General features: G+C 34.5%; 2 protein-coding genes across 2 annotated transcripts; one reads left to right on the plus strand and one right to left on the minus strand.

Moving 5' to 3' along the window:
* Positions 1-5: 5 nt before the first annotated feature.
* Positions 6-23781, minus strand: LOC134257901 (sialomucin core protein 24-like; the record flags this gene model as incomplete). The annotated part of the gene is made up of 11 exons (XM_062740474.1): positions 23574-23781; positions 19038-19115; positions 15110-15211; positions 5218-5307; positions 4819-4905; positions 2989-3099; positions 1809-1862; positions 1430-1447; positions 1176-1196; positions 741-761; positions 6-182 (listed from the first exon to the last, which is right to left on the minus strand). Coding segments are annotated over exons 1-11 (829 nt in total), but the record flags the coding sequence as incomplete, so codon positions are not given.
* Positions 23782-25514: 1733 nt separating this feature from the next.
* Positions 25515-26562, plus strand: LOC134257908 (uncharacterized). Its single transcript, XM_062740482.1, has 2 exons — positions 25515-25520; positions 25689-26562. The coding sequence occupies exons 1-2, from the start codon at positions 25515-25517 to the stop codon at positions 26118-26120; spliced, it is 438 nt and encodes a 145-aa protein (XP_062596466.1). The 3' UTR covers positions 26121-26562.
* The last annotated feature ends 1006 nt before the right edge of the window (positions 26563-27568 follow it).

The raw sequence follows: 27568 nt of genomic DNA on the forward strand, positions 1-27568 counted from the left end.
ATCCTTGCGTGCTCGGTAGAACTTTAAGGCGAAGAATCCAGTGATAAACAATCCCGCCATCAGGATCATCCCCCCAATGAAGGAGGCTCCATCAAAGTGCTGACCATGCTCTGTGGTTCCTGTGTGCGGCGCCAGAGTCGTGGGGGGTGGGGCTTTTGTAGTTGTTGTATTTGCAGTTGTTGCTAAAAATAGAATAATTATTCAATGACATTTCTATGCAACACTTATAAAGTCTCAAGTTTTTCGTGTGGGTGCCTTTCTATTTTAAGTCTCTTTCACTGAAAGCACTGATCTCCTAATGTACAGATTTTATATAGTAGTACTGACTACAGTAAAACTCTGTTATAACCAAGTCACTGGGACCTATAAATTACTTTGCTATAACCGTAATTCATTATAAACGTATAAGAATGTCATTAAATTTATATAGCTGGAGATCCAAGATGACTTCGCTATATCCGTAAATTTGCAATATCCGTGTTCGTATTAAACGAGTTTTGCTGTATCTTTATGAATAAATCAGGTATAGACATTCTTATACACTGTGAGGAGAAAATGTCATGACCATCTATGAGATTGATCAAACTGATATCTCATACTAGCAAACTCAATAAAGGATGAGATCTTTTGAAACAGAATGATAGTGGAAAGTTGTATGTCATAATCCAATGAAAGGGAGACATTTTGTCCAAGTCCAGGGAAAAATAAAAGCTACAATAAGTGTTCATCTAGGTACTTACTGGTTGGGTTTGGTGTTGAAGCTGAAAAAAGAATAAATCAGTAACATTATCTCCGTCTGATTCTTAGTTATATCAACAATTGAAACTGATTCATCAGCTATTAGTTTTGATTCTGAATGTGATTTGTGAAACAAAATTGAGAATATGAGATAAAATGATCTAAATTTAAAGTCGGGTACATCAACGGAAAACATAAGATCTGAAGAGCTAATTTCCGACTACAGAGCTATTTTCCGGCTAGAGTATAATATGAAAAATGTGAAAAGTTTACAGTAGGACACATTTATACAGATGGATTGGTGATGTACATTCAGGTAGTCAGGAAAGCTTAATATATCAGCTTTCAGCTCAGGTAAGCTATAAAATATGCTGAAGACATGTATGCTGAATGCCATTGTTTATATGACAGTTATATATACTACAATAGATACATACAAGTCGGTGCTGGTGTGGTACCTGAAAAATAAAACAATAATTTAATTGTCATATAAATTTTAACATTTGATATTTTTTTTTATCAAATGAATGAAAGAACATAAAGTAGTATTAATACACTTGAACCCATCACTTAGACAGTACATTGTAATTATACAATGTAATGAAATCTTTTGTTCCATTTTATTGCATAACTTCAATTACTTAAATGCCTTTTTTTACATGTAATTATTTTTTTTTCTTTAAATACTTACTACTCTCACTGCTGTTACCTGGAAACAAAAAAAGGAACAAGTCAATAAAGCCAATGATAAGCTACTGTAAACCAACTTTTATTCGTGAACAAGAAATATTCTTGAGTTGCGCAAATTACTTAAGTCGTGAATATTTATTGCTGCAAATTCATTAAATTTGCTTTATTTTTGTAGAAAACGTTTCTTTATTCATGAAAATTAATCACAGCGGATTGAATTCAAACTGACAAATTACGAATAAATAATAGTTGGTTAACAGTACCAGTCACAATGTCACTGAACCTTTCATGTATTTGAAGATCATACATTTGGGACAAAATGAACACAAAGTAGCACACATTCTTTATCACATGATCATGACCAATTCTTCAATACTTACAAATCACTTTAGCTGGTTGACACTTGCTTGCCATACTGGTAAAATTAAGACACACTGGAAAACAAGAAAGAACAAGATTAATGGTACTTAAAGGGAAATTTGATAAGCACAAAATAATGAAACATCAACCTTATTGTTTGTAAGGGTTTTATATTTTGTTGATTATCTGATATTGAAAAGTTGTCAAACATCATAGTTACAGTTATGTAAGAAGTAGTACTTCTTGTTTCAACAGACTAAGGCCAAGTTTTAAAAAATTCTTTGTTTGCACATGTCATCCTAATACGTATGAGGGTTTTCTTTCATTTGGGGGGAGGGGGAGTTTTATGCTTTTTGTTAAATATCTGTATCAAATTATCTGGTTTTTATACACTTTCTAAGCATAAAAAGCCCCTGACTGTTAATTTATACCATACCACTTATTAATAAAAACAAAAATAAATCATAAAATTTTAATTTCCAGAATTCTTGAATTTAATTAAAAAATAATAATCTTTCATATGGCTAGAAAACTGTTTTGCTCAATATATTTTATCAAAAGGTAGGATCCGTAGGCAACTGCAAACAAACAAATTATTTTAGCCCATATCTTGATTTCTACAGTTCCAGTCCTATGATGTGTACTTACATGTAGTTCCTTTGGAGTTCTGTGTGGTACAGTTGACATACAGACATTTTAGTTTCTGTCCCTCTGTAATAGTACTTACATGTAGTTCCTTTGGGGTTCTGTGTGTTGGTACAGTTGACATACAGACATTTAGTTTCTGTCATGGGATGTGTACTTACGTGTAGTTCCTTTGGGTTCCTGTGTGTTGGTACAGTTGACATACAGACATTTTAGTTTCTGTCCCTCTCTTGTAGTATTTACGTGTAGTTACTTTGGGGTTCTGTGTGGTACAGTTGACATACAGACATTTTAGTTTCTGTCCCTGTTATAGTACTTACGGGTAGTTCCTTTTGGGTTCTGTTTTGTACAGTTGACATACAGACATTTTAGTTTCGGTCTCTCTGTTATAGTACTTACGTGTAGTTACTTTGGGGTTCTGTGTGGTACAGTTGACATACAGACATTTTAGTTTCTGTCCCTGTTATAGTACTTACGGGTAGTTCCTTTTGGGTTCTGTTTTGTACAGTTGACATACAGACATTTTAGTTTCGGTCTCTCTGTTATAGTACTTACGTGTAGTTACTTTGGAGTCCTGTTTTGTGGTACAGTTGACATACAGACATTTTAGTTTCAGACCATCTGGTCCACAGCAGGCCATCTGGTTTGTAAAGGCCTCACATGTTCCTAAAATACAAACAAAAATCTCTCACAATCATGTCCATGTAGAATCAAAACAGAGTTACATTTATTTCTATGATGATCATGATGATACTTTACAAGAAATAAGATAACTCCCCAAGTTACAAGAAAAACCATGAAATTCAAACCTGTCATTCAGAGTTTAAACTTTCCTTTACAAAGTTAGTTACTTGCAATATAGGTCCACATTTGGTCAATCATGTGCTAAATTTAAGTGTCCTGACTAACATGTACTGATTTAAAAAACAAAATAAACTGTAACTTTTTGTTAACAGAAAAATATAAGGAATTTGGTGAAACATTTTGGATGTATACATTGTCGTCTGTTGTCAGTACACTGTTGTCTGTTGTCAGATGGATACATTGTTGTCTGTTGTCAGATAGATACACTGTTGTCTGTTGTCAGATGGATACACTGTTGTCTGTTGTCAGATGGATACACTGTTGTCTGTTGTCAGATAGATACATTGTTGTCTGTTCTCAGATGGATACATTGTTGTCTGTTGTCAGATGGATACATTGTTGTCTGTTGTCAGATAGATACACTGTTGTCTGTAGTTAGATTGATACACTGTTGTCTGTTGTCAGATGGATACACTGTTGTCTGTTGTCACATGGATACACTGTTGTCTGTTGTAACATGGATACACTGTTGTCTGTTGTCAGACTGATACATTGTTGTCTGTAGGTAGATTGATACACTGTTGTCTGTTGTCAGATGGATACACTGTTGTCTGTTGTCAGATGGATACAATGTTGTCTGTTGTCAGATAGCTACACTGTTGTCTGTTGTCAGATGGATACATTGTTGTCTGTTGTCAGATACATTCTTGTCTGTTGTCAGACTGATACATTGTTGTCTGTTGTCAGACTGATACATTGTTGTCTGTTGTCAGATTGATAGACTGTTGTCTGTTGTCAGATGGACCCATTGTTGTCTGTTGTCAGATGGATACACTGTTGTCTGCTATCAGATGGTTACACTGTTGTCTGTTGTCAGATGGATACATTGTTGTCTGTTGTCAGATAGATACACTGTTGTCTGTTGTCAGATGGATACATTGTTGTCTGCTGTCAGATGGTTACATTGTTGTCTGTTGTCAGATGGATACATTGTTGTCTGCTGTCAGATGGTTACATTGTTGTCTGTTGTCAGATGGATACATTGTTGTCTGCTGTCAGATGGTTACACTGTTGTCTGTTGTCAGATGGATACATTGTTGTCTGCTGTCAGATGGTTACACTGTTGTCTGTTGTCAGATGGATACATTGTTGTCTGTTGTCAGATAGATACACTGTTGTCTGTTGTCAGATGGATACACTGTTGTCTGTTGTCAGATGGATACACTGTTGTCTGTAGTCAGATGGATACATTGTTGTCTGTTGTCAGACTGATACATTGTTGTCTGTTGTCAGATTGATAGACTGTTGTCTGTTGTCAGATGGACCCATTGTTGTCTGTTGTCAGATGGATACACTGTTGTCTGCTGTCAGATGGTTACACTGCTGTCTGTTGTCAGATGGATACATTGTTGTCTGTTGTCAGATAGATACACTGTTGTCTGTTGTCAGATGGATACACTGTTGTCTGTTGTCAGATGGATACACTGTTGTCTGTTGTCAGATAGATACATTGTTGTCTGTTCTCAGATGGATACATTGTTGTCTGTTGTCAGACGGATACACTGTTGTCTGTTGTCTAACCTGGCATGGGTGCTGGCGGTATTGTTGGCGCTGTGGACGCTGTTGTCGGCACTGGTGTTGTTGTTGTTGTATTAGGTTTAAAAGTACCTGAAATTAGTATAACATATACATATAAGGAAAACAAAAATTACGTACACGAGGTTAAGACCAATAACAAGACTGAAATATGCATGAAATATATTTAAGGGGGCATTTACAACTTGTTTGAGGTACTTAAAGGTTTTTTAAGGTATATACAGGTAATATTAGGTGCTTACAAGTATCATGAAGTACCTACATGTCATATATACAAGGTTTTATAAATTATAAACAGGTATTATATGGTACATGTACTAACAAGTTTTATAAGGTACTTACAAGTGTTAAAAGGTAGGTACAGGTATATTATTAGGTACTTACAGGTAACATTTTCCTCTATTTTATTCACATCCACTTTACATTCGTCAGCAGCCGCCTTTTTATCAGCTGTGTCACTCAAGTTATGGCAGCCTATATGTAGACAAAATAACATCAGCTGGAAACATTAGGTATACACTGCCCTCAGTTTATCAGGGACAGTTAATAGAAATTCATGTCTACAGCCAATGTATAGGATAGTACTTGTAGCTTCAAGCAAAAGGTTTTTCTATAATTTCAACTAATTATCAAAGTTGCGGCTCATACTGCTTAATTGGCAATTCAACTCAGAGAGTTTAATTTAAATTAAAGTTAGACCTAGATAAATAAATTGTGTGTTTCACGTTCCTCGACCGACCTAAAAATACATTAGCCGGCCCTAAAAATGTTATTCATCAAAATTTTTCTGAAAGTAAACAAATACAGATTTGCTTTTAGAAATCTTAATTTCAATCACTTCTTTGTATGTTGGAATAGGAAACACAATATTTATTTATCTTGGCCTTACTGTGAATCAAATTTCAACCTCGCTCACACTGAGATTTTAATGCGAATTAGTTTAATTTGAATTAATGTACATGTACTTCACTTCATATTAAATTACTTCACTTTAGCACCAGATGAATGCTAAGACAAGCTAATTATGTTCCCCAAACGGAGTTTGGGAACATATTGTTTTTACTCGGTTTCTTATTATTATTATTATTATTATTAAGGTCTTCCGACTTCCTTCGGAAGACCTTATTGTTTTCCTTCTGTTTTCTATTATTATTATTATTATTATTATTATTATTCCACTTTTCATAGTACAGGTCATATCTCCGCTGTGCGTGGTTCAATTTGAACGATTCTTTTCAGGGATGGTGCATCATGTTAATATCTCCAGGGGTGTCCCTCACTTTTTCGAAATTTACTTCCGTTCGCGTTTTTTGGGGAAATTTGTATTTTTTAAATGGAATTTTGTCGCAAAAAATTCTCGAGAACAGTAACAGATATAAAACTGAAACTTACGGACATGATAGAAAATCGAATGTAGATGTGTTGATCAACCTTCATTTTTCGTCGTTCTGACTTCCGGTCGCAAACGGAAGTGAATTCTAAAAGTCTAATTTTTCAACTTTTTTGTTTTTCACTATTTTTCTTTGGAAATCACAGGGTTGATAGAGTATCTTTTAAGAACTCTAAATATGTTTTCAACATTTTCATGCGTGTATTTGTTGCAAAGATATGACCAATTCAAACTTTGTCTCACTGTCGGGGGTTCGAATCCCGCTTGGGGCGTTGCAAAATTTTTTTCTTTGTTTCTGTCTTTTTTCAGTTGCATATGACTTTTCTTTCTTTTTTATAATGTATGGTAGATTTTGTCGATTTTTAAAAGCTATATTTTGAGATATTTTGTGGAATAACTGTAATAATCACGATCTATGTTGAGAGACTGCTGTCAATGAAAGTAAACGATAAAAATACATTCTGAAATCTCTTTCATGGCCTGACGGAGCCCAGATTTCTAACGAAAAGTCGGGCGGAAGACCTGCTTGTTGCCCTAGCAACAAGAACGCATCTAGTTATTATTATTAAGGTCTTCCGTCTGCAACGGAAGACCTTATTGTTTTCGTTAAGTTTCTTTTTCCCTATTATTATTATTTTTCTTACCGATTTTGTGCACGCGATTTCTCGGAAACGGCTGGCTCGATTTTCACCAAACTTTCAGATCTGATAGATATTCATCTGAACCTTGTTGGAAATTTTTGTCGTTGATGACGTCACTTCCGGTCGTGAGATATGGACGACTTTCTGATTTTTAGAGGGTCGGCTTGTCCTGAGATCTCCTCCTAAACGACTGAAGATATCGACTTGAGATTTTCAGTGAAGGTAGAGGAAGGATAGTAGATGTGACATTTTGCATATAGAGCTTTCCAGGTAAAAAGGCATCGACGCTCGCCTGGGCTCGAAAAATAGGTTCATACGCATCACGCAAAAATTGATACGTTTTCTTTTACATCTTTTTACTGGTTAATATTTTGTAAAGACAAATATAATAAAAAATGTGCAATATAGTAAGACCTTTCATTTAATATGAAGAAAATGGGGTTAGCCCTTCAAATTAGGGGCATTGAGGGGCAAAAAGTCTCTCGTCTTTAACTCTTTAATGATCAATATTTTGTAATATATTACTGAAGCAAAGATATTCAACTTTACTATTTGCAACAATATATACTAAAAAATTGATCATATATTATGTAATAAAGGGACATAGGGGGCTAGAATGCTAAATCTTTGACGCTTTATATCTCGAAAAGCGTGAATATTTTGATAAGCAATATTGAACAAAAGATGGTCAAAATAATGCTCCCAACAATATGCATACTTTTAATTTGTTCATTTTTTCCGTTGACACTTCCGTTGTAAACCGGAAGTACATGAAATTTAAATACATGTACATGTATAGCGATTTTTTTTATTTTCTAATGAATGTAATTGTTCATTATAGAGATTTAGAGAATGCGTAGCATCTTAATATTTCCACCAGAAGTACGGTTTGTTCAAACCGGAAGTTGTCTAAAAATGAGTATTTTCCATCGAAACTTTCAGGGATGATTACTGCATGCTTGATATAGAGTTGAAAGTAGTTTTGAGCACATACGGTCGTACCGGAAGTGAAGAAGTAGAACCGGAAGTTGATTGGAATTGATACATCCTACATTGTTTTGTGTTTCTTAACATATTTTGAAGAATTCTTGTGCCTTTTTGACATTTTTTATCCTATCAGTGGAATTATCCCAACACAGGTCTTATTCCATCAGATATCGGACGGAAAACCTACTCGTTGCTTGCAACGAGATCGCATCTAGTTATTCTTTTTTTTCTTCTTTGTTCTCCGGTACTTTTTTGTCCGCGAGTGTTCTCAGAAACTGTTCACCCAACTGAGCTAAAACCTTTTAAGGGTTAATAGGTGTGTAGTGTAGGTGTGCGGAACGAAGGTCATTTTGCGCGCATACTCATGCACGTGAGTGCGCGTGATATGAGTGAAATGACTGATATACTTAATATAGCTATAACTTTTACATTTTTTAATGAAATGATTTGAAACTCATTATATAAGGATATATTAGTAGTGTTGATAATGTGACACTGTCAAATAAGCACGAACTCATGCGCATGCACGTGCGCTTTGCTCTGATTGGCTGAGACAAAAATCTCAATATCTTTTCTGTTTTTTGAAGAAATGCTATGAAATCAGAAACATAGACATACTTTAGAATGTTCTACAATATGATATATAACAATTGTCATGAAAACACGCGCATGCACGTGCGCTGCAATCTGCTTGGCTTAAACTTTAAATGGCTATATCTCCCTTGTTTTTCAACCAAACAGGATGGGTTTTAGAATATAGACAGACATAATAGATACCCACAAAGAGATATGGTCATAATGCATATGCATATACGTGCGTGTACGTGCGCTTCGCTCTGATTGGCTGAAACATAAATCTCAATATCTTTCTTATTTTTTGAGGAAATGCTTTGAAATTTATTTTAAACTTAGTCATGCATTAAGATATCCTACAATATGATATATAGTATTTTCATGAAATCACGCGCATGCACGTGCGCTGCAATCTGACTGGCTTAAACTTTAAATGGTTATAACTCTCTTGGTTTTCAACCAAACAGGATGGGATTTAGAATATAGATAGACATGATGGACTCCTACAAGGAGGTATGGTCATCACGCACATGCTTGCACGTGCATGCACGTGAAATGAGTAAAATTAACAAGAGGCCCACGGGCCTTATAGGTCACCTGAGTATTGTGTAACAACTTTCAAACAATTAAATTTGGTTCGTGTTTAAACCGGAGGCCATGAAATTCACAATTTACAACTTTGAAAGAGGCACCATTGCTTATCATAATGTTCCCCAAACGAAGTTGGGGAACATATTGTTTTTACTCTGTTTCTTATTAAGGTCTTCCGTCTTAACGGAAGACATTATAGCGATTCTATTGTTTCTTATTATTATTATTATCATTATTATTTTTCTGACGCAATTTCTCAAAGACTACTGGATGGAATTACATGAAATTTTCAGGACAGATGTGTTGTTAAATGGATTTGATACATCTGAGAGATTTTTTGGAAAATGGCTTCCGGTGCCAAGTTACAGACCTTTTTCTGATTTTTAAAATGACATTTTGTCCACAGATTTTCTCAAAAACGGTAAAAGATATCAAGCTGAAACTTTCAGAGATTATAGATGATGATAAATGCTATCCAGGACGCCACTTGTCGTTCGTTGTCATTACTTCCCGTCGCTACCGGAAGCCAATTTAAAAAGTCCAAATTTTCAACTTTTTTTGTTTTTCAATATTTTTCATTTATTTTTGGTACGTTAATAGAAACCTTTTTTATAATGCTAACTATAAAATTTGTTTGAATATTGATAAAGCTTAACTGTAGATATTAGTATTTTAAAATCTGAAGCGGATCCAAGATGGCCGCTCTTTCTGTCAACTCCGACATTTCGCAATAGGGGTTTACTGAGGCAGCCGAGCGTTTGCTTGAATGAAAGTAACATAAGGACAAATGAAATGTAAAGGAATACTTGGATTGTCACGTCGTAGTTACGTTGCAATTCTGTGTTAAACGAAGTTCTTCCTAAACGTATTCTATAATTGGTTTTGGCTGGTTCTCAAAGTAGAAAAAGAATAGACTAAATGTGCAAATGAAATTCGATACCTAATATCTTCTAATTTGCACCACGGAAAAACAGATTTTTAATAATTGTTATAAGTAAGTTTTTCAAGATAGAATGTCAATGAATACAGTAAGTATAAAACTTACCCACTTTTTTCCCATGCACATTTGTGCCATATTAAACTAACAGAAAAGACAAAATTAGATAATCATTTCTTTTTTAAAGATTGCTTCATGGAGTTTATATTAAGATTATTCTCTCAAAGATCTTATTCAAGTTTTTCAGCACAAATGGTATCCAATTCCTGATCGTTGTAAGGGGAGCCATGTTTTTCGGCGATACATTTCAACCTCATTATGAATGTTTAACTAAATCGGGATAGTTTACTTTGGCGAAAAACAGGAAATTTGAAAAAAAAAAGATAAAATTCATAGCCGTTTCACTGCTTTAGTGTTACTAGCTTACATACTATGTGGCATTGTAAAATGTGTTAAATATGCTTTCTAATCGTCGAAGTTTAGGCTATATGAATGTTTTTTTTTTATTTCGCTGAAGCTATCATAGCTATTAAATAGAACATTCCAAAAAAGGCGCAAAGTTTAACTCGTGGCGTTTGGCGCGAAATTATGAATAATGACTAGCCTTCCATAATTCTAAGACAAAAGCACTTTATACAGAGGTATATACGAAAAGATTAAGAGCAGAGGTCCAAATAGCGTAATATTTAGCGAATTGGATTTTCATGCTCGCGACCTGAATTAATCCCCCTTGTGTGCAATTTTTTTTTCACTTTTACAGCTCGAATTTTCGTTTTTTTTCCGGAATCGGACGGAAGACCTCTTGTTGCTCGCAACGAGATCGTATCTAGTTATTATTATTATTATTATTATTATTATTATTCCTGGGAAAATTTTGTCTTTGAGTGATCTTGTAAACTACACATCCGACTACATCTTCGCTAGCCAAGGGTTTCCGATCCGATACCTACTCTACAACCCTTGGCAGATTTAGGCCTATCAAACGGGAACTTTGATTGCGCCGCCTATCGTTGAATTGAGTTAAGTCCCTTGAAGCTCTTTAACATTTGTCCAGTGAAAATAGCTGTAACATACGTAAATCAATATGACGTTCGAAACAATATGGCGACCTCCATGCAGCCTGATGTAGAATATATCCTAACAACCTCATACAGCTGTGGGAAGTGGGCACACCTCAAAAGTGGTAGAAAATATCGTTCTTCGTGGATTTTTTGTGAAGAGTTTGACTTTACTTTCTACATGTTGCCGTATCAATTATTATCAATGAGCCGTAACATTTGATTGGCTTAAATTGATGCACCTAAAATGCGGAACATGCACTTATGTGGTCCTTTCAATAATTCTTGAAAACATATATAATCAAAAGAAAAAAATTTCAAATTAATTACTCCCTTGTTTTTTTAGCATAGATCACGTCCTAACTTTCATCCCGTGTAAATATTACTCTTCTTTTGCATAAAACAGTAACAGACTTTAATTCAGCCGAAAATCGTCGATTAGTAAAAACCTTGCGTAGACTTGGACTTCGCAGCCAATCAAATTCGTTTGCGCGAGTTCTAAAATTTTCAGCCAAATCTGCCAAGGGTTGTAGAGTAGGTGTCGGATCGGAAACCCTTGGCTAGCGAAGATGATCCGACTAAGGTAAAACCTTTTTAGGGTCACTAGGGATGTTATGTAGATTTGCTGAACGAAGGTCATTTTGACGCAAGAGCAAGCACGTGCAACACGTTAAATGGCCAATATAAGGTATATTGACTTAACTTTTCTATTTTTTGATGAAATGCTTTGAAACTCAAAATGTAAGGATATATTAGTAGTATAGACAAGATGACATGGTCTAAATAGCAAGATCTCACGCGCATGCACGTGCGCTTTGCTCTGATTGGCTGAAACTAAAGTCTCAATATCTTTCTTGTTTTTTGACGAAATCCTTTGAAATTTTCAACATAGCCATGCATTACGATATCCTACAACATGATATATAGCAATTATCATGAAAACACGTGTATGCACGTGCGCTGCAATCTGATTGGCTGAAACTTTAAATAGCTATAACTCCCTTGGTTTTCAACCAAACAGGACGGGATTTGGAACATAGATATATAAAATGGACTTCTACAAGAAGGTATGGTCACCATGCACATGCACACACGTGCGTGTACGTGAGCTGCAATTTGATTGGCTGAAACTTTAAACAGTTTTAACTCCCTTGGTTTTCAACTAAACGGGATGGGATTTAAAACATAGATAGATTTAATGAACTTCTACAAGAAGGTATGGTCATCATGCTCATGCATGCACATGAAATGGGTAAAATCAAAAATACACTTGAATGAGCGAATTTTTTTATACTTTTGGATTAAATACTTTAATATTTAGTATATTAAAATATATAGATTGGGTAGACAAGATGATATGGTCATTACGTACATGCATTCACATGCGCATACATGCAATGCTAAAATTTGAATGAGCATGGTACATTTCTGGGTAAACGGTGTTAAAGTCTCAAATGCATAGAGTCTGTGTTATTTAATGAAGCTTACAGGGAATATGGCACCAAAAGGGAGTTGGGGAGCGTTTGGGGAACATCTGTAACGGTCCCCGTTACAATTAGCACTAGTTATAAACTTAGCATGCTTACTCTATTTACTTAATACCCAGAGGTAGATCAGAGTAACAAAGAGTAAATGCACTTCCACTTCATAACCAGTTGGGCACCTCACGCCAAAGGAACCACTGACCCAGGGCCATATATTTCAAAATTTTGCAAATTTTATCATAAAATGGTTCATTAATACCAAAGAGCAGATTTCAAAGCATTAATTTATTTTCAGGCTATGTAACCACCCCCCCCCTTTTTACCCTGGGGGCATTAAAAACCACTTTGCTAGATGCACCTTTCTTCATCATAAATATATATATACTTGGATCATTGGCTTAAAACCCAGAGGCAAAGAAAAATATTTACAAAGAATAAATGTCTTTTTACTATATAATCAATACAGCCCCGACTTAACACCAGAACCCCTGACCCTGGGGCCATAAAATTCACAATTTTGGAAGAGACACTCTTGCTCATCATAACTATGTGCTTATTTAGTGTATTTAATACCCAGGAGCAGAGAAAAAGATTTTCAAAGAAATAATGCATTTTCACTATGTTATCTATAGAGCCCCGCCCTAACACCAGAACCCCTGACCCTGGGGCCCACAAAATCCACAAATCTGGAAGAGGCACTCTTGCTCATCATAACTATGTGCTTAGTTAGTGTATTTAATACCAAGGAGCAGAGAAGAAGATTTTCAAAGAAATAATGCATTTTCACTATACAATCTATAGAGCCCAGCCCTAACACCAGAACCCCTGACCCTGGGGCCATGAAATTCACAAATCTGGAAGAGGCACTCTTGCTCATCTTAACTATGTGCTTAGTTAGTGTATTTAATACCCAGGAGCAGAGAAGAAGATTTTCAAAGAAATAATGCATTTTCACTATGTTATCTATAGAGCCCCGCCCTAACACCAGAACCCCTGACCCTGGGGCCATAAAATACACAATTTTGGAAGAGGCACTCTTGCTCATCATAACTATGTGCTTAGTTAGTGTATTTAATACCCAGGAGCAGAGAAGAAGATTTTCAAAGAAATAATGCATTTTCACTATACAATCTATAGAGCCCAGCCCTAACACCAGAACCCCTGACCCTGGGGCCATTAAATTCACAAATCTGGAAGAAGCACTCTTGCTCATCATAGCTATGTGCTTAATTTGTTTATTAAATATCCAGGAGCAGAGAAGAAGATTTTCAAAGAAATAATGCATTTTCACTATATAATCTATAGAGCCCCGCCCTAACACCAGAACCCCTGACCCTGGGGCCATGAAATTCAAAAATCTGGAAGAGGCACTCTTGCTCATCATAACTATTTGCTTAGTTAGTGTATTTAATACCCAGGAGAAGAGAAGAAGATTTTCAAAGAAATAATGCATTTTCACTATATAATCTACAGAGCCCCGCCCTAGCACTAGAACCCCTGACCCTGGGGCCATGAATTTCACAATTTTGGTAGAGTACTCAATGCTCATTACATTCATGCCAATAGTTTGCCTGCTTAATGTCCAGGAGTAAAGAAGAAGATTTTTAAAGATTTCATTAATTTTAGTGGTTTTGGCCCCACCCCTCAGGCCCCAGGGGGGCGGGGACCATGAAATTCACAATTTTTGTTGCCCTCCACCCATAGATGCTGTATACCAAATTTGGTTGAAATTGGTTCAGTGGTTTCAGAGAAGAAGCTGAAAATGTTCAAATGTTAACACACGACACACGACGCACAACGAAAACGGATAGCAATAGGTCACCTGAGTTACTCAGGTGACCTAAAAATACGCTTGAATGAGTGTATTTTTAATACTTTTGGATTAAATGCTTTGACATTAAGCATATTAAAACACATAGATAGTGTAGAAAAGATGATTATGTCATTACGCACATGCATTCACATGAGCACGCGTGCAGTGCTAACATTTAAATATATTTTGTATTCTTCTGGGAAAACGTTGTTTAGGTCTAAATTGTATAAAGCATGTCTTATTTAATAGAGCTTACAGGGAATATGGCACCAAAAGGAGTTGGGGAGCGTTTGGGGAACATCTGTAACGGTCCCCATTACAATTAGCCCTAGTTCATATTAATGTTGACACGTGTGATGCCAGAATTCAGTCACAGGCTACATGTAGGTGGTTAAATTCAGATACATGTATCTGTGCTATTTTTAGTTGAAAAATAAAGGAAAATTATGTAAATCACTTAAATGTATACAGCCACAGTAACTTTGATTTTTATGTCAAATGGATCTTCACTTAAGCTGTCATTTTTTATTTACATTTGGTTTCACTTTAATTTATTTAATGCAAATCAAACTAATTACATCCTATCAGTTTGTAATTTTAAATATTAAAAAATTATAGAACAATGATGGTTTCAGTGCTATAAGCCCCAGCATTGCAATTTTCAGTTTTTCAAATTTTGCATTTATCAGGATCTAAACTTGTCCAATTTTGTATAGAGTCTAAATTAATTATAATTGTCATAATTGTAATCACTACAAAGATAGAAGAACTAAATTTTTCATTCAGAGGGAAATGTTCTTACCTGTGTGATTCACACTTGCTGTTGCGTTTAAACACACAACCCAGGAGCAACCAGTGTTAGTACAGCAAGTATCGTTACTTGTAAAGGTACTACAGTTTCCAACTGAAAAACAAAACAAAGATTTAATGCCAACCCTGTGTGTCCTAGACTAACTGAAAACAAGACAAGGATATAATGCTAACTTGTCACACACCTTAACCTCTGAGCCTATCTTTTAAAGGTCATACAAAACAGTTCATTACACTACGATTTTACTTATTAAACATATAGACTGGTATGAAAGAATGTTAAATTACGTTTGGTAAAAAAAATTTGCTTTTGTTTAACAGAAAAATGAAGGCCTAAACTTGTCCACTTGATAAATTTGTTACTCGCTTATCGTTCTTGATTTTGTGTTTGTATGACGTCACAAAGACCCACTGATGTTAACAACGCATTAGATCTAGTGTGATTTTACTGTATTTTATTGAGTTAATTTTAGTCTTTTTTGTGGAGATTATGTTTTTCGATGAGCTGCCTGATTCTAAGGAACAGTTCACTTTATTTGAACTTATCATTAATTTAGGCACAGCAACTGAAAACGAGAGTTTTTTATAGTAAGATGATCCTGATGAAAACCCCGTTGAAATCAAGATTTTTGACCCAAACCAAGATTACTTATCTTAAAATATTTACATTTGCAAATGTTTTCCCTTATATAACACTATTTGAACAAGGCGTTTTTACATCTCAATAAAACAAGTTGGTCATGTGACCATAAATTGATTGTTAAGTCATAATCCATCTACGTAGTTTGATAGTGACGTCATAAGCGATCGACGTTATAAACACATTCCATTGAGTTTTGAAAAAATAATGTTAGTTAAGCTAAGTACGTTACTATTTGTAATAAATAGTCTCAAATGTAAATATAAGTAATAAGGTATCATTTTTTGAGTTTTATTGGGCTGTAAAACGGGTTGGCACATGATCAAATCTTCCATAAAGCCCTTCGGGCTTTATGAGATTTGATCACGTGACCAACCCGATTTACATCCCAATAAAACTCAAAAAATGATACCTTATTTCTTAATTAATACCTTAGAAACAACAATCTTCTTGTTTGATTTTTATACGTATATGATACATGATGTAACCCCCCCCCTTTTTTCCCGAAATAAACACGGGGATATTGAACTTCATGATAAACGTGGATCTATAAATTATTTAAAAAGTCAGCGTATTTGAATGCAAGCTTCTGCATTCTGAAACACGAGAACTAATGAAAATGATATACAGAAATAGGTTTATGATGACATCATCGTAATTTTGCTGTCACAAGAAAAGTGATTTTAACAAGAGGCCCAAGGGCCTTGAATCGCTCTTCTGATAAATGATACAATCTATCCTAAGACCTAAGATACAACAACTGACAAAGTTTGATGATTCTTATCCAGTTAGGGCTGAAGATATTTAAATGTAACTATAAAATACTATAAGTAGGTCATGGTGAAATACCTGAAATACTTAAATATAGCCATAAAATGTCAAAAGTAGGTCAAAGTGACCTCCTTTTTGGTGGTTAATCTCCAAAAACCCAAGATGCATCAACTCACAAATTTTGATGATTGTAAGCCAATAAGTACCTAGATACTTAAATCTAGCCATAAAAAGTCGAAAGTAGGTCACAGTGACCTACTTTTTGGGTGACATTTTCTGAAGACAAAAGATGCATCAACTGAAAAAATTTGATGATCATAGGTCTAATTTTATTCAAAATATGCCTTTTAAACAATTTGAAAACAAATGCCAGCAAAGTTTAAAAAGTAGGTCACAGTGACCTACTTTTTAATAAATATGTTTTATGGCCCCAAGATGCATCAACTTACAAGATTTGGTGATTCTAAACCTCTCGGTGTCTGAAATAATAAGATTAAATGTTTTAGAAAAGATTAGCCATCAAATTCAAAAAGTAGGTCACGATGACCTACTTTTAAGTTGATGTTGTTTGTGTACCCAAGATGCACCAGCTGACAAAGTTTCATGATCATAGGCCTTAAAGTTTCCAAAATATGCCTCCAAATCAATTTGAAAACAAAAGCCCGCAAAATTTAAAAAGTAGGTCACCGTGACCTACTTTTGTATTAACATGATGTCAAGTCCTGAGATGCATCAACTTACAATATTTGATGATCCTAGTCTTTATAGCAAGCAAAATATCAACGTTTTTAATAAGTGTAAATTTTGGTCAACTTTGAAGTGACCTTGAGACCACGCCCTTTGCCCCAGGGTCATGCCTTGAACGATTTTTAATCTTCAACATATCCCAATCCTTGTATGTAAGTTTGGTGAAAATCTGCCTGGTGGTTCTGGAGAAGATTTTTTAGGAACCAGTACTTTTGGTTTTATTTTTGTGATTATCTCCCCTTGTTTTAGGGTCCCATCCCTAGTTTTAGTATAAATGGTAGCCCTTAGGCCAAGTATACCCTGTGACAAATTTGACAATAATTGGCCAAGGGGTTCTTGAGTTATGGCCAATATTCTAAAAAGTTAACATACACCGCATGACGCACACCGCACAAATGGCCATAGCATTAGCTCTTTGAGCCTTTGGCTCCGAAGAGCTAAAAACTTACCAGCATTACGGGTATGCACGTTAATATACATGTACTGTAATGTTACTAGTACGGTGCAGTTCTATACTTCTATAACAGTTTCATTGAGTAACTGCAGTTTGAAAATACTCATACAGTGCGTGCATAGGATGATCCGTTAAAAAGAAACCCATGCCCAATGCCCATTGTTTGTGAGACTGAACCTAACAATTTTAAAAATTAATATTTTTAGAGTTAAACATTCATTTTTAAAAGAAGAATATGATATTTGTTAAAATAAACTGATGCAAATTTAGAAAATTTGATCTGCCAATACACACAGAAACGTACGTGCGTAGGATTACATAGATAGATTTGCGTTTAAAGTCCGAGGCTGACTTTTTAAGATTATTACGATATTCAAAAAGGCATGGTGTTATGTGTAAATGTACCGACTTTGGTGAAAAAAAAGAGTCAATGAGATGGGGAAAGCCAAAGAAAGAGCAAGGAATAACTGAGAGAGGAGAAAACCAGGAAGCGATAGAATCATTTCATTTTCCACAAATAAATGAAATCATTTATCTGCATGCAGGTTTAGTTTCACTTTCACACACCTCTGTCAATCGATCGAATCCAGCTTTACTTATATGTGCGTGCTACCGATCGAGTAACTGTATGTATACCAATATATGCTCATAATCTGATCATGCTTAAAACAATTTAATTGGAAAATTAACAAATCATATTTTTGTGTTAGAAATTTATTCAACTGTAATTGCTATTTGACAGCGTCTATATTTATATATAACTCGAGTACAGAAGTTCTGCTCTCTTTGGACATCGTCTCTCTCTAATTATATTGATATGTAGAAGGATGAAATAAATAACAGTGGATAAAACATGCTAAAATCTTGCAAACATGCAACAGGATGTATAAAGACAAACACTATCTGGTTTGAAAATCATATATTTAAGCAAAGTTTTAGTCAAGACAATAATATTTCTTAAAAATTACGCTGCATAAGACATGATCGGCTATATAAATATTAGTACAGAATGTAACGAGTGGGTCTTACTGACGTCATAAGCAAAGGGAGATAAGCCACGCTAGTTGAAGCTCATCCTCGCAGTCAAGTATCTTTCATCAACTCTGCTGCCTCCAACTTGCGTAAAAAATCCAATGTTTTTTCAGGCTGATTAATGTTGCTCAGATATACTTATTTCCGTATACAACCCAAAATGCTCAGGACATTGTTTCGTATGACCTTTAATGAGCAGTTAATGAGGACTTATATTAATTAAACATTCATCACTGGATCTACAGGTTTGATTAGACTATAGGACATTTCCCTTACCTTTGACATTTGGACTTTCACTCGTTCCTGATGATTCCGTTGTTACAGTAGTGACCACCTGGGTTGTTGTATCATCTCCTATAAAAATCAAATAAAGACACCTCTGTTTTATCTAGTATTTATATCTCGAGTTTCTTACTTCATATATATAAATTACCAATCATAGCAAAATTTTGTCATGTTAATTTTCTAGATTGCTGCTTTTACAACATTTTCAACAGTGAAATACTGTTATTCATTGAACAAAAATGATATTCTGTCACAGTGTGAACAGATATTAAAATGATATCCTTTCAAAGTGTGACAAATATATATCAGATGTGCGGTAAAACTCTCAATTTACCTTCCCATAATTGAAGATTGTTGTAAAATATTCCTTGGACTGTTATAATATATAGTGAAAGTAAATAAACCATTCTGACAGAGAATAAGACTGCCAAAGTTACCCCAAATATGTTGCTGAAATCCATGTTTACAATGTTTTCAATCTCATATGATTATATCAACCACTCAACTGTGACATCATGTAGCCTATGACTGTATTACAAAAAATAAAAAAAAACAAATAGGCAAGGGGGAAAATCAAAGAAAATTCAATGTTTTGTAGTTAAAATGGAATTTATTTCACTCATGAAACAGGATTTTTTTTTTACTCCAGAAAATATTAAAAAAAAGATCCTGTCCCACTCATGAAATAAATTCCATATTTAACTACAAAACATCCTCTGTATCTTAAATCATACCATCTCAAAATGGCCACCCCAAAAATACTGTGTGATAAGACCAAAAACCAACAAATAACCTTTGCATTTGCAACAATGATTTTAAAAATACCCTACACTTCTTTCACATACATGGTTTTGTCAGGTTAACAATCATGTTTATTTAGTGTAAAACATCTTATTCTAGTGATTGTAAACTCTCAATATACTGATATAGGAAATAATCTAATATATTTTTTTAGGAAGTGTATTTATAAGCTTCCTGATTCTGATCCTAGTCTGTGTTCTGTATTACAGGACACCCCCACCCCCCTTTAACCCATGTGTAGTTAAAAGTATTTTGATTCTTACTAGAATAGACTTATTTATCATGTTAATCATCATTCCTAGCTGCAATAATGTAACCCTCTCTTTTTTTTTTGGGGGGGGGGGGGGGGGGAGAGAATATCAGATTAATAAGAAATCAGAGAGGCTACATAAATGCAGCAGCTGCTAATTTATAAATCATTCCATGCAAAACCAGAAGTCTCTGTTGAGACTGTAGCTCTACTGGTTTATACTTAAAACAAAGGAAGAGAAAAGTAGCACTTCGGACTTGAGACTTTAAAACAGCAATAAATAGAAAAATGATCCTTGCCACTCATCAAAATAAAAACCTATGCACAGAATTATGTATCTTAGTATAGTATACTTGTGTGCCAAGTTATATGGAAATCGGACCAAAACTGTAGGAGTAGCATTTTGATAGAATTTCTAAGAAAATTCTATTTTAGTAACCATGGCAACACCGTTCATTGAAATCAAAAACCGATGCACAAAATTATGTATCTTAGTGTATTCTACTTATGTGCCAAGATATATTGAAATCGGACCAAAACTGTAGGAGGAGTAGCATTTTGAAAGAATTTCTAAGAAAATTCTATTATAGTAACCATGGCAACACCGTTCATCAAAATCAAAAACCGATGCACAGAAATATGTATCTTAGTGTAGTCTACTTGTTTGCCAAGTTATACTGAAATCGGACCAAAACTGTAGGAGGAGTAGCATTTTGAAAGAATTTCTAAGAAAATTCTATTTTTAGTAACCATGGCAACACCGTTCATCGAAATCAAACACCGATGCACAGAATTACGTATCTTAGTGTAGTCTACTTGTTTGCCAAGTTATATTGAAATCGGACCAAAACGGTAGGAGGAGTAGCATTTTGAAAGAATTTCTAAGAAAACTCTATTTTTAGTAACCATGGCAACACCGTTCATCGAAATCAAAAACCGATGCACAGAATTATGTATCTTAGTGTAGTCTACTTGTGTGCCAAGTTATATGGAAATCGGACCAAAACTGTAGGAGGAGTAGCATTTTGAAAGAATTTCTAAGAAAATTCTATTTTTAGTAACCATGGCAACACCGTTCATCGAAATCAAAAACTGATGCACAAAAATATGTATCTTAGTGTAGTCTACTTGTGTGCCAAGTTATATTGAAATTGGACCAAAACTGTAGGAGGAGTAGCATTTTGAAAAATTGTTTACAGACAGACAGACAGACAGACGGACAGACAGACGGACGGACGACGGACGCATTACTATCGCATAAGCTCTTCTGGTCTTTGACCAGTAGAGCTAAAAAACTCCATGATCAAGACATAACAGAACATAATATTTAGTGCACATGACACATGATGAAAGAAAGCAACGGAATTGTTGGACAGACTTAATTTCTCTAAATTTACTAGTTGCCCATGAAAAAAATACTTGTACAGATTTTATATTTGTGGAAGACATGTTTTCAACTGATGACATTAAAATCAAAATTTATCATGTGTTTAAGGAGGAAACTAAAAATGTTTTTTTTTATCCTCCTATAATGGGTGACAGCAAATTGAATGCAGCCAGCTGTTTCCTTCGGTATTGATCCTCGCCCTCCAGTAAGTGTCCAATCCAAACATACATTTTTACATTTAAAGTAAAACAGGACTTTACCTGGAGTCAATTTGCCACTACGCAATTTAACAAAATTTAATTTAAACAGCCAGTTGAAAAAAGAAATCTTTTAATGAACCCATTGAAGCAGGAAGTAATAGTCCCCAGAAGTACAAAGTGCATTTTTTTATCCATTAAAATAAAAATTTACATTTAAAACTCAAGAAAAAAAGACTAAAAATATATGCACTTGCACACGGAACTAGAAATGTTTAAAGGTATTCATCACAGCACCTGTTTGCTTTAAAACATAAAATTCTGAATAAGCTCAGTTTTGTGCATGTTGAACATGTTTAGATAATGTAATGGTCCTGCTGTTCTAAACAGAGTTTTGAATTGGTGGCCCTTCTACTAACTTTGAGCAGCCATGATTTGAACAAACTTGAATCTACCTTACCATGCTTACTTAGGATGCTTAAATATACATGTATATTCACATACATGTATGTATCATGAAAGTGACTATGCATTTCTCATCAGCAGATTTTAAAAAAAAATGTTTTCCTCTACATGTAAAAGTTTGATTCCCCACTGTGACCCAGCCCTTATCCCAGTGGCCATATAGATTTGATCATCTATGAATACATTTTATTGAATTATTTCACTCTCAACTAGTTTTACATGCAAGATTGAATAACACTGCTTTCATAGCTTTTCTATTATTTACAAAGACTGATTTAAAGTGAAATATGTGAGTCCTTGAAAAACTTGACTCAGCAATGTGCTGCACAAAACACACTCCTGCACAAAGAAGATATAGATCCTCCAGGAAATACAGGGTTGAGAGATGGGAAATGAAAAAGGATGTTCTCAAATATCATTAAAATTTATATCAAGTACACAATTAACATCCTAAAGTTAATGCTATTATCATCAAAAAATAAGAAAAATTGTCTTGCTTATGTAATTCTTTAAAAAATTTAGATCTATATTCAGGAATGTTTATTTGGAATTATTTTCAGTGCTTTTTTGATAGAACCTCATCTAGTTCATGTACCTCAATTTTTTATGACCCAGAATCACAATCCCTAAGAAAATGCCCCCCCCTCCCCGGGGGCCCCCCAAATTGTTCAAGTTTTTTTTTCCCCTTGATCAAATTGATTTTAAAAGAGCTTTTTTTATATATTGTACCATGGTTCCTTTTGATCTAATTTTTTAAAGTTGTTTAACGTCCCTCTCGAGAGTTTTTCTGTCATTTAGAGATGCCACTATTTGCCGGGGGAGAGCTACAAATGTTAACCTATCCTCGGCACCCAGGGTCACTGAGCAGTTAGGGATCTTATTCCTGCCAGCACCTACTGCGACACAGGACCTCGGTTTATACGGTCTCATCCTAAAGACCGGTCTTCAGGTCCCACAGTGGGATTTGAACCCGCTAAGTAAGGATCAACTCTTTTGGATGTGACATGATTTTGCCCAAAAATCGACATTTTTAAAAAGTTACTGTAATGTCAAGAAGAGTAATATGTCGTAACTCATTGTGATGTGGGCATGTTCACCCATAAAAAATGTGAATTGCAAAATTTTTTTGTATGATTTATCATTTATATATTAGTGCTTCATTCCTTCCTTGATGAGAGACAAAACAAAGCCCATGTTGCACCTGTTGATCATGTTGACAGCACAGTAACTTTGATCACACTTAACGATGTCACTCAGTCTATTTAAAAGAATTTTGCAAACATAAAAATACATAAGCCTGGTGGAGAGGGGGCAGGGACCGGGGTGCAGGGGCTGGGGGCATGGGCAGGGGCCTGGGTGCGGGGGCTGGGCACGAAGGGCACACGTGTCACCTGTCATCAGGTCGTCCTGTCACATGATAGACTTACCCCTACACGTCGTCAGATACACCAAAAATAACAGCACGGTACAGATTCCAAAAGGGATAAATCTATTCATCGTTGTCTCTTTTACGAGGTACAATGCACAGGTAAAATCAGTTGTGCGTGTTTTCTACGAATGAAACTTGCTTTCGATTTACAGTTTTTTTCTGAGCATTTACGTCATAACCGGATATATCCAGAATTTATTTTTTTGTAACCTCGAACCCGATGACGATTTATCACATGATTGAATCTGGGGAGCGGATCAAAAAGCTAAAAACCTAGCTGTTTTCTTTTGGCATTTGATTATCATTTTGATTCATGTCAGCTCATGCATTGTTTAAATAGTAAAGGAAAACGTTAATATAAATATTGAGATTCATTTTTTTACGACTCTAAAAATGGGTTTTAAAAAGTTCGTAATTGACAAATGCTGCATATAAATGATCACACTGCTATATGAAATATTTAAAAATAGACTCTGATTAAGAATATTCTTTTAAAAATGAGAAAAAATATAATACAGAGTATTTAAGAAAGTTTAAAGGTTAAAAACATGAACATGCAGGACACAGGATGCAGGACATAATCTAGTTCCAAAATACTGAGTACATTTATGTAGGGGGATCCACTGGGGTGCATTATAGTATTTATAAAATGAAGCGTTTTTATTATATTAAAGTTACCATCTTCTCACAATCAATAAAATTCAAAAAAGAATGAAAAGACAAAGAATAAAAAATATTGAAATAACTGGTTTTTAAAACGAGTTTTAAGCCATAGATCCATATTGCATAGATCATGACGTTATGATAAACAGAAGTTCTTAAAGAGGGATCATAAATATGTTATAAACGAAGAACTAAAGAAGAGCTGCAATATATGTTATTAAGCTCTTAGAATTTAAAATGATCTTTGGTAGACCTCCTTTTTGTAGTACTCCGTAAAAACAAAGATTTTTGGCCTTTTGATCAGAATCAGAAAATTTTATTCAAAGTCGGCCGGATTTTAAAATAACAAGTTCTGTAGAGCGTTTGACGGACATTGAGATGAAAAATATACTCATATATTACGCACAAAAAGTGCGCTTTTTCTCGATTTATTCCTCTTGTGTGTTCCAGCTGCAATCTAAAAATATTACTAAACCATATTTTTTTCATTTTTTTTCCAAAACAAAACATTTTATTTGTTAATATACATATTGCCTCCTGTGCTTGAAAATGAGACCATCGAGAGAAAAAAATCGTTTATTTATTCTGCCATTTTGGGCGGAAAGATAAATCGATCCAATGCACTCCTGGTAGATGTCCACTACAAGATTATAATGATGTAATTGACAGAGGTCTTAGGAAAATTCTGAAATTGAGATCTTGTGCGTTTAAGGTAAGAATTATGTAAAAAAAAAAAAAAAAAAAATCAGAACCGAGAGCAACTTTTTGTGTGCAATAAAAAAATTAAATAAACATTTTTTTTATTTTGGTGTGACTGAAGCTCTCTGGTTACCATCCCATTTTTTTTAGACCAGCGAGATACAGATTTGCAGCTAATTAATTTCTTTTATTTTTAATATCGTTTATCTTTGTTTTATAAAGATTAAGTGAAGTATTTTAATCCCCCCCCCCTTAGTTTAAATTATATATATAAAAATATTTTACCTATCCACTTGCTCAAAGTTAAATATGATAAATATAATTTGAACATTATGCATATATAAAGATACCTTTATCTCTTATCGTCATATATTCATATAATGTAAATATAATAAAGGTAACAACACAGATTTTACAATCTGTCGGTTAAGTTCAGTGTTTTACGGGGACAACTGGGAATAAATTAATCCTCAGTAAATATAAAAATTGGACCATTCATCCGGATTCTTCGCCATGGCTCTTCCATGGAGGCTCAGTGCACATGTCGTTTTCTTTTTGGCCTTAGCTCTGATCTGTGATGCACGTAAGATTTTATCATAAACTGAAGTAACTTTGTACTAGAAAATTTATCTCTAGGCAATTTGAGCTGGAAACTCTATATTATTATTTTACTTATTTGCATAATTTAGTTTTTTGTGATTGAAACATATTTTTTATTGCTACATATTCCATAGGATTATACAAATTTTAGCTTGTATATACTCTTACAGAAAATGTCACAACACAGATCACAACTGAAGGCAACAATTCAACGGTAACAATTACTTCAGGGTCCACAGAACCGAATACAGGGTCCACTCCTACATCACCAGTGACATCAGACTCTGTAACCACGCCCACGGGCAGCACCGAGAAAGTAAACAGTAGTACAGTAGAACCCAACTCTACCGGAACTAGTGTTATTACGTCACAATCGACCACCGGGGATTACTCCCCGCAGACATCCACCATTAAAACCACTAGATCCCCGCCCGCTTCTACCTCTAAGCCTGGCTTTGATGGCGCTTCGTTCGGGGGTGGGATAGCTGTGGGGGTGGGGATTGTGATCTTCCTGATAATAATAGGAATAGTCTTTATAACAGTCAAAACCAGAGTGAAAGGACCGAACTATGAAGTGTTATAATCTTACTCATTTACGTATTTGATATATTGACATAGTTTATATATATTTTTAATTTAAAATCATGCACATTCTGTTATTTTAATTTTTGAACCCTGTATGTATCATGCAGACGCGATTTTCGTAGAATCAACTCAATTCCTCTAGTGATGGGGCTACAACAAATTTAGCAATGGATGTTATACATCCCTCTCCCTCTTACAATTTTTTATCCTTAAAGCAATTTCATACATGTAGAATTGTTTCTGCATTGTTGACCAGTTAAACTGGAAAATTAATACATATATAGCGCCTCTACTGTTGCAAAATTATATTCATATGTATACATGCAGTGTATACCTTGGTATTCATTCATATTTTCATTTCAGAATGCTTGTAGTTTCCCCCATCGAATTGTTATGGTTTAAAAATAAATTTATTGCTCTGTTGAAATGCATAAATTTCATTCTGATATTAAATTTATTTGAGTTTAAGATTTTATTTTTTTTAGAAGTTTTAAAGTAATTTAATTAATCTGAAGATCGAGAGGAATTTAACAATTTTTACAGGGGAAAGTGTAATAATTAAATATATTTTGCTATACAAAGAAAATTTAAACATTTACTGTTGAACAGTTACTATAATTTACTTACATGTACGCACATACTGAGAATACCCGTATCCGATAAGAAAATCAATAAGCTGTGACTGATACCTTGGTAATAATAAATTCTGGATGTAAGAAAAATAATTTTCAAACTTTATAAATAAAATGAATGACTGTTTTAAGAGAATGAATGCAAAAAAAGGAGAGGTGGGGGAACTGGGAGCGTCCAGCCTTCAAATAAAAAAAAATCCATACTGAATACACCCCCCCCCCACCCAACCCCATCCTCAAACACTAGAGGCCTGAAGTGTCACACCACGATCTTTTTTTTCCCTTAAATTAGATTTCTACGTTTGATGACTTAATACATTGTAAGTTGATATCTACGGAGATAGGTGGGGGTGTTTTGCTGATTACTTTTATAAGTTATAAAAATTAATAGAATTACAACTGTAGTGGAGATATAAAACCTAATTAATCACGTTATGATCTGTCTGTCCGTGATTGCAAGTAAGACATTATCAACAGCTATACCTTGTATCACATGCATTTATTTTATCTTACTCCATATATAGTGTCTGTATATTGTGAAATACAACAAATATTTGTACAAACGACTGATTTATCAGCCGAGCCTGCGGTTTCTACTTTAGACTTTATCTTCTCTAATTATGACAGGTTTCCACGTGAAGATTAATTTAAGAGAAAACAGCGGCTAAACCTTTTACAATGATTTTTCACAGATCGATCCTTTCCTAGGATTTCCCCTTGAAATCATTTTCATTTCTTAATGACAGACCCAAATTATGCAACGACAACAAGTGATTTCTAAAGTGGTTTTAATATTAAAGAATATTATATCATG

Source organism: Saccostrea cucullata, unplaced genomic scaffold, assembly GCF_032062105.1.
Source record: "Saccostrea cucullata isolate Sc308-1 unplaced genomic scaffold, CSIRO_AGI_Scuc_v1 ctg7188, whole genome shotgun sequence".
NCBI lineage: Eukaryota > Metazoa > Mollusca > Bivalvia > Ostreida > Ostreidae > Saccostrea > Saccostrea cuccullata.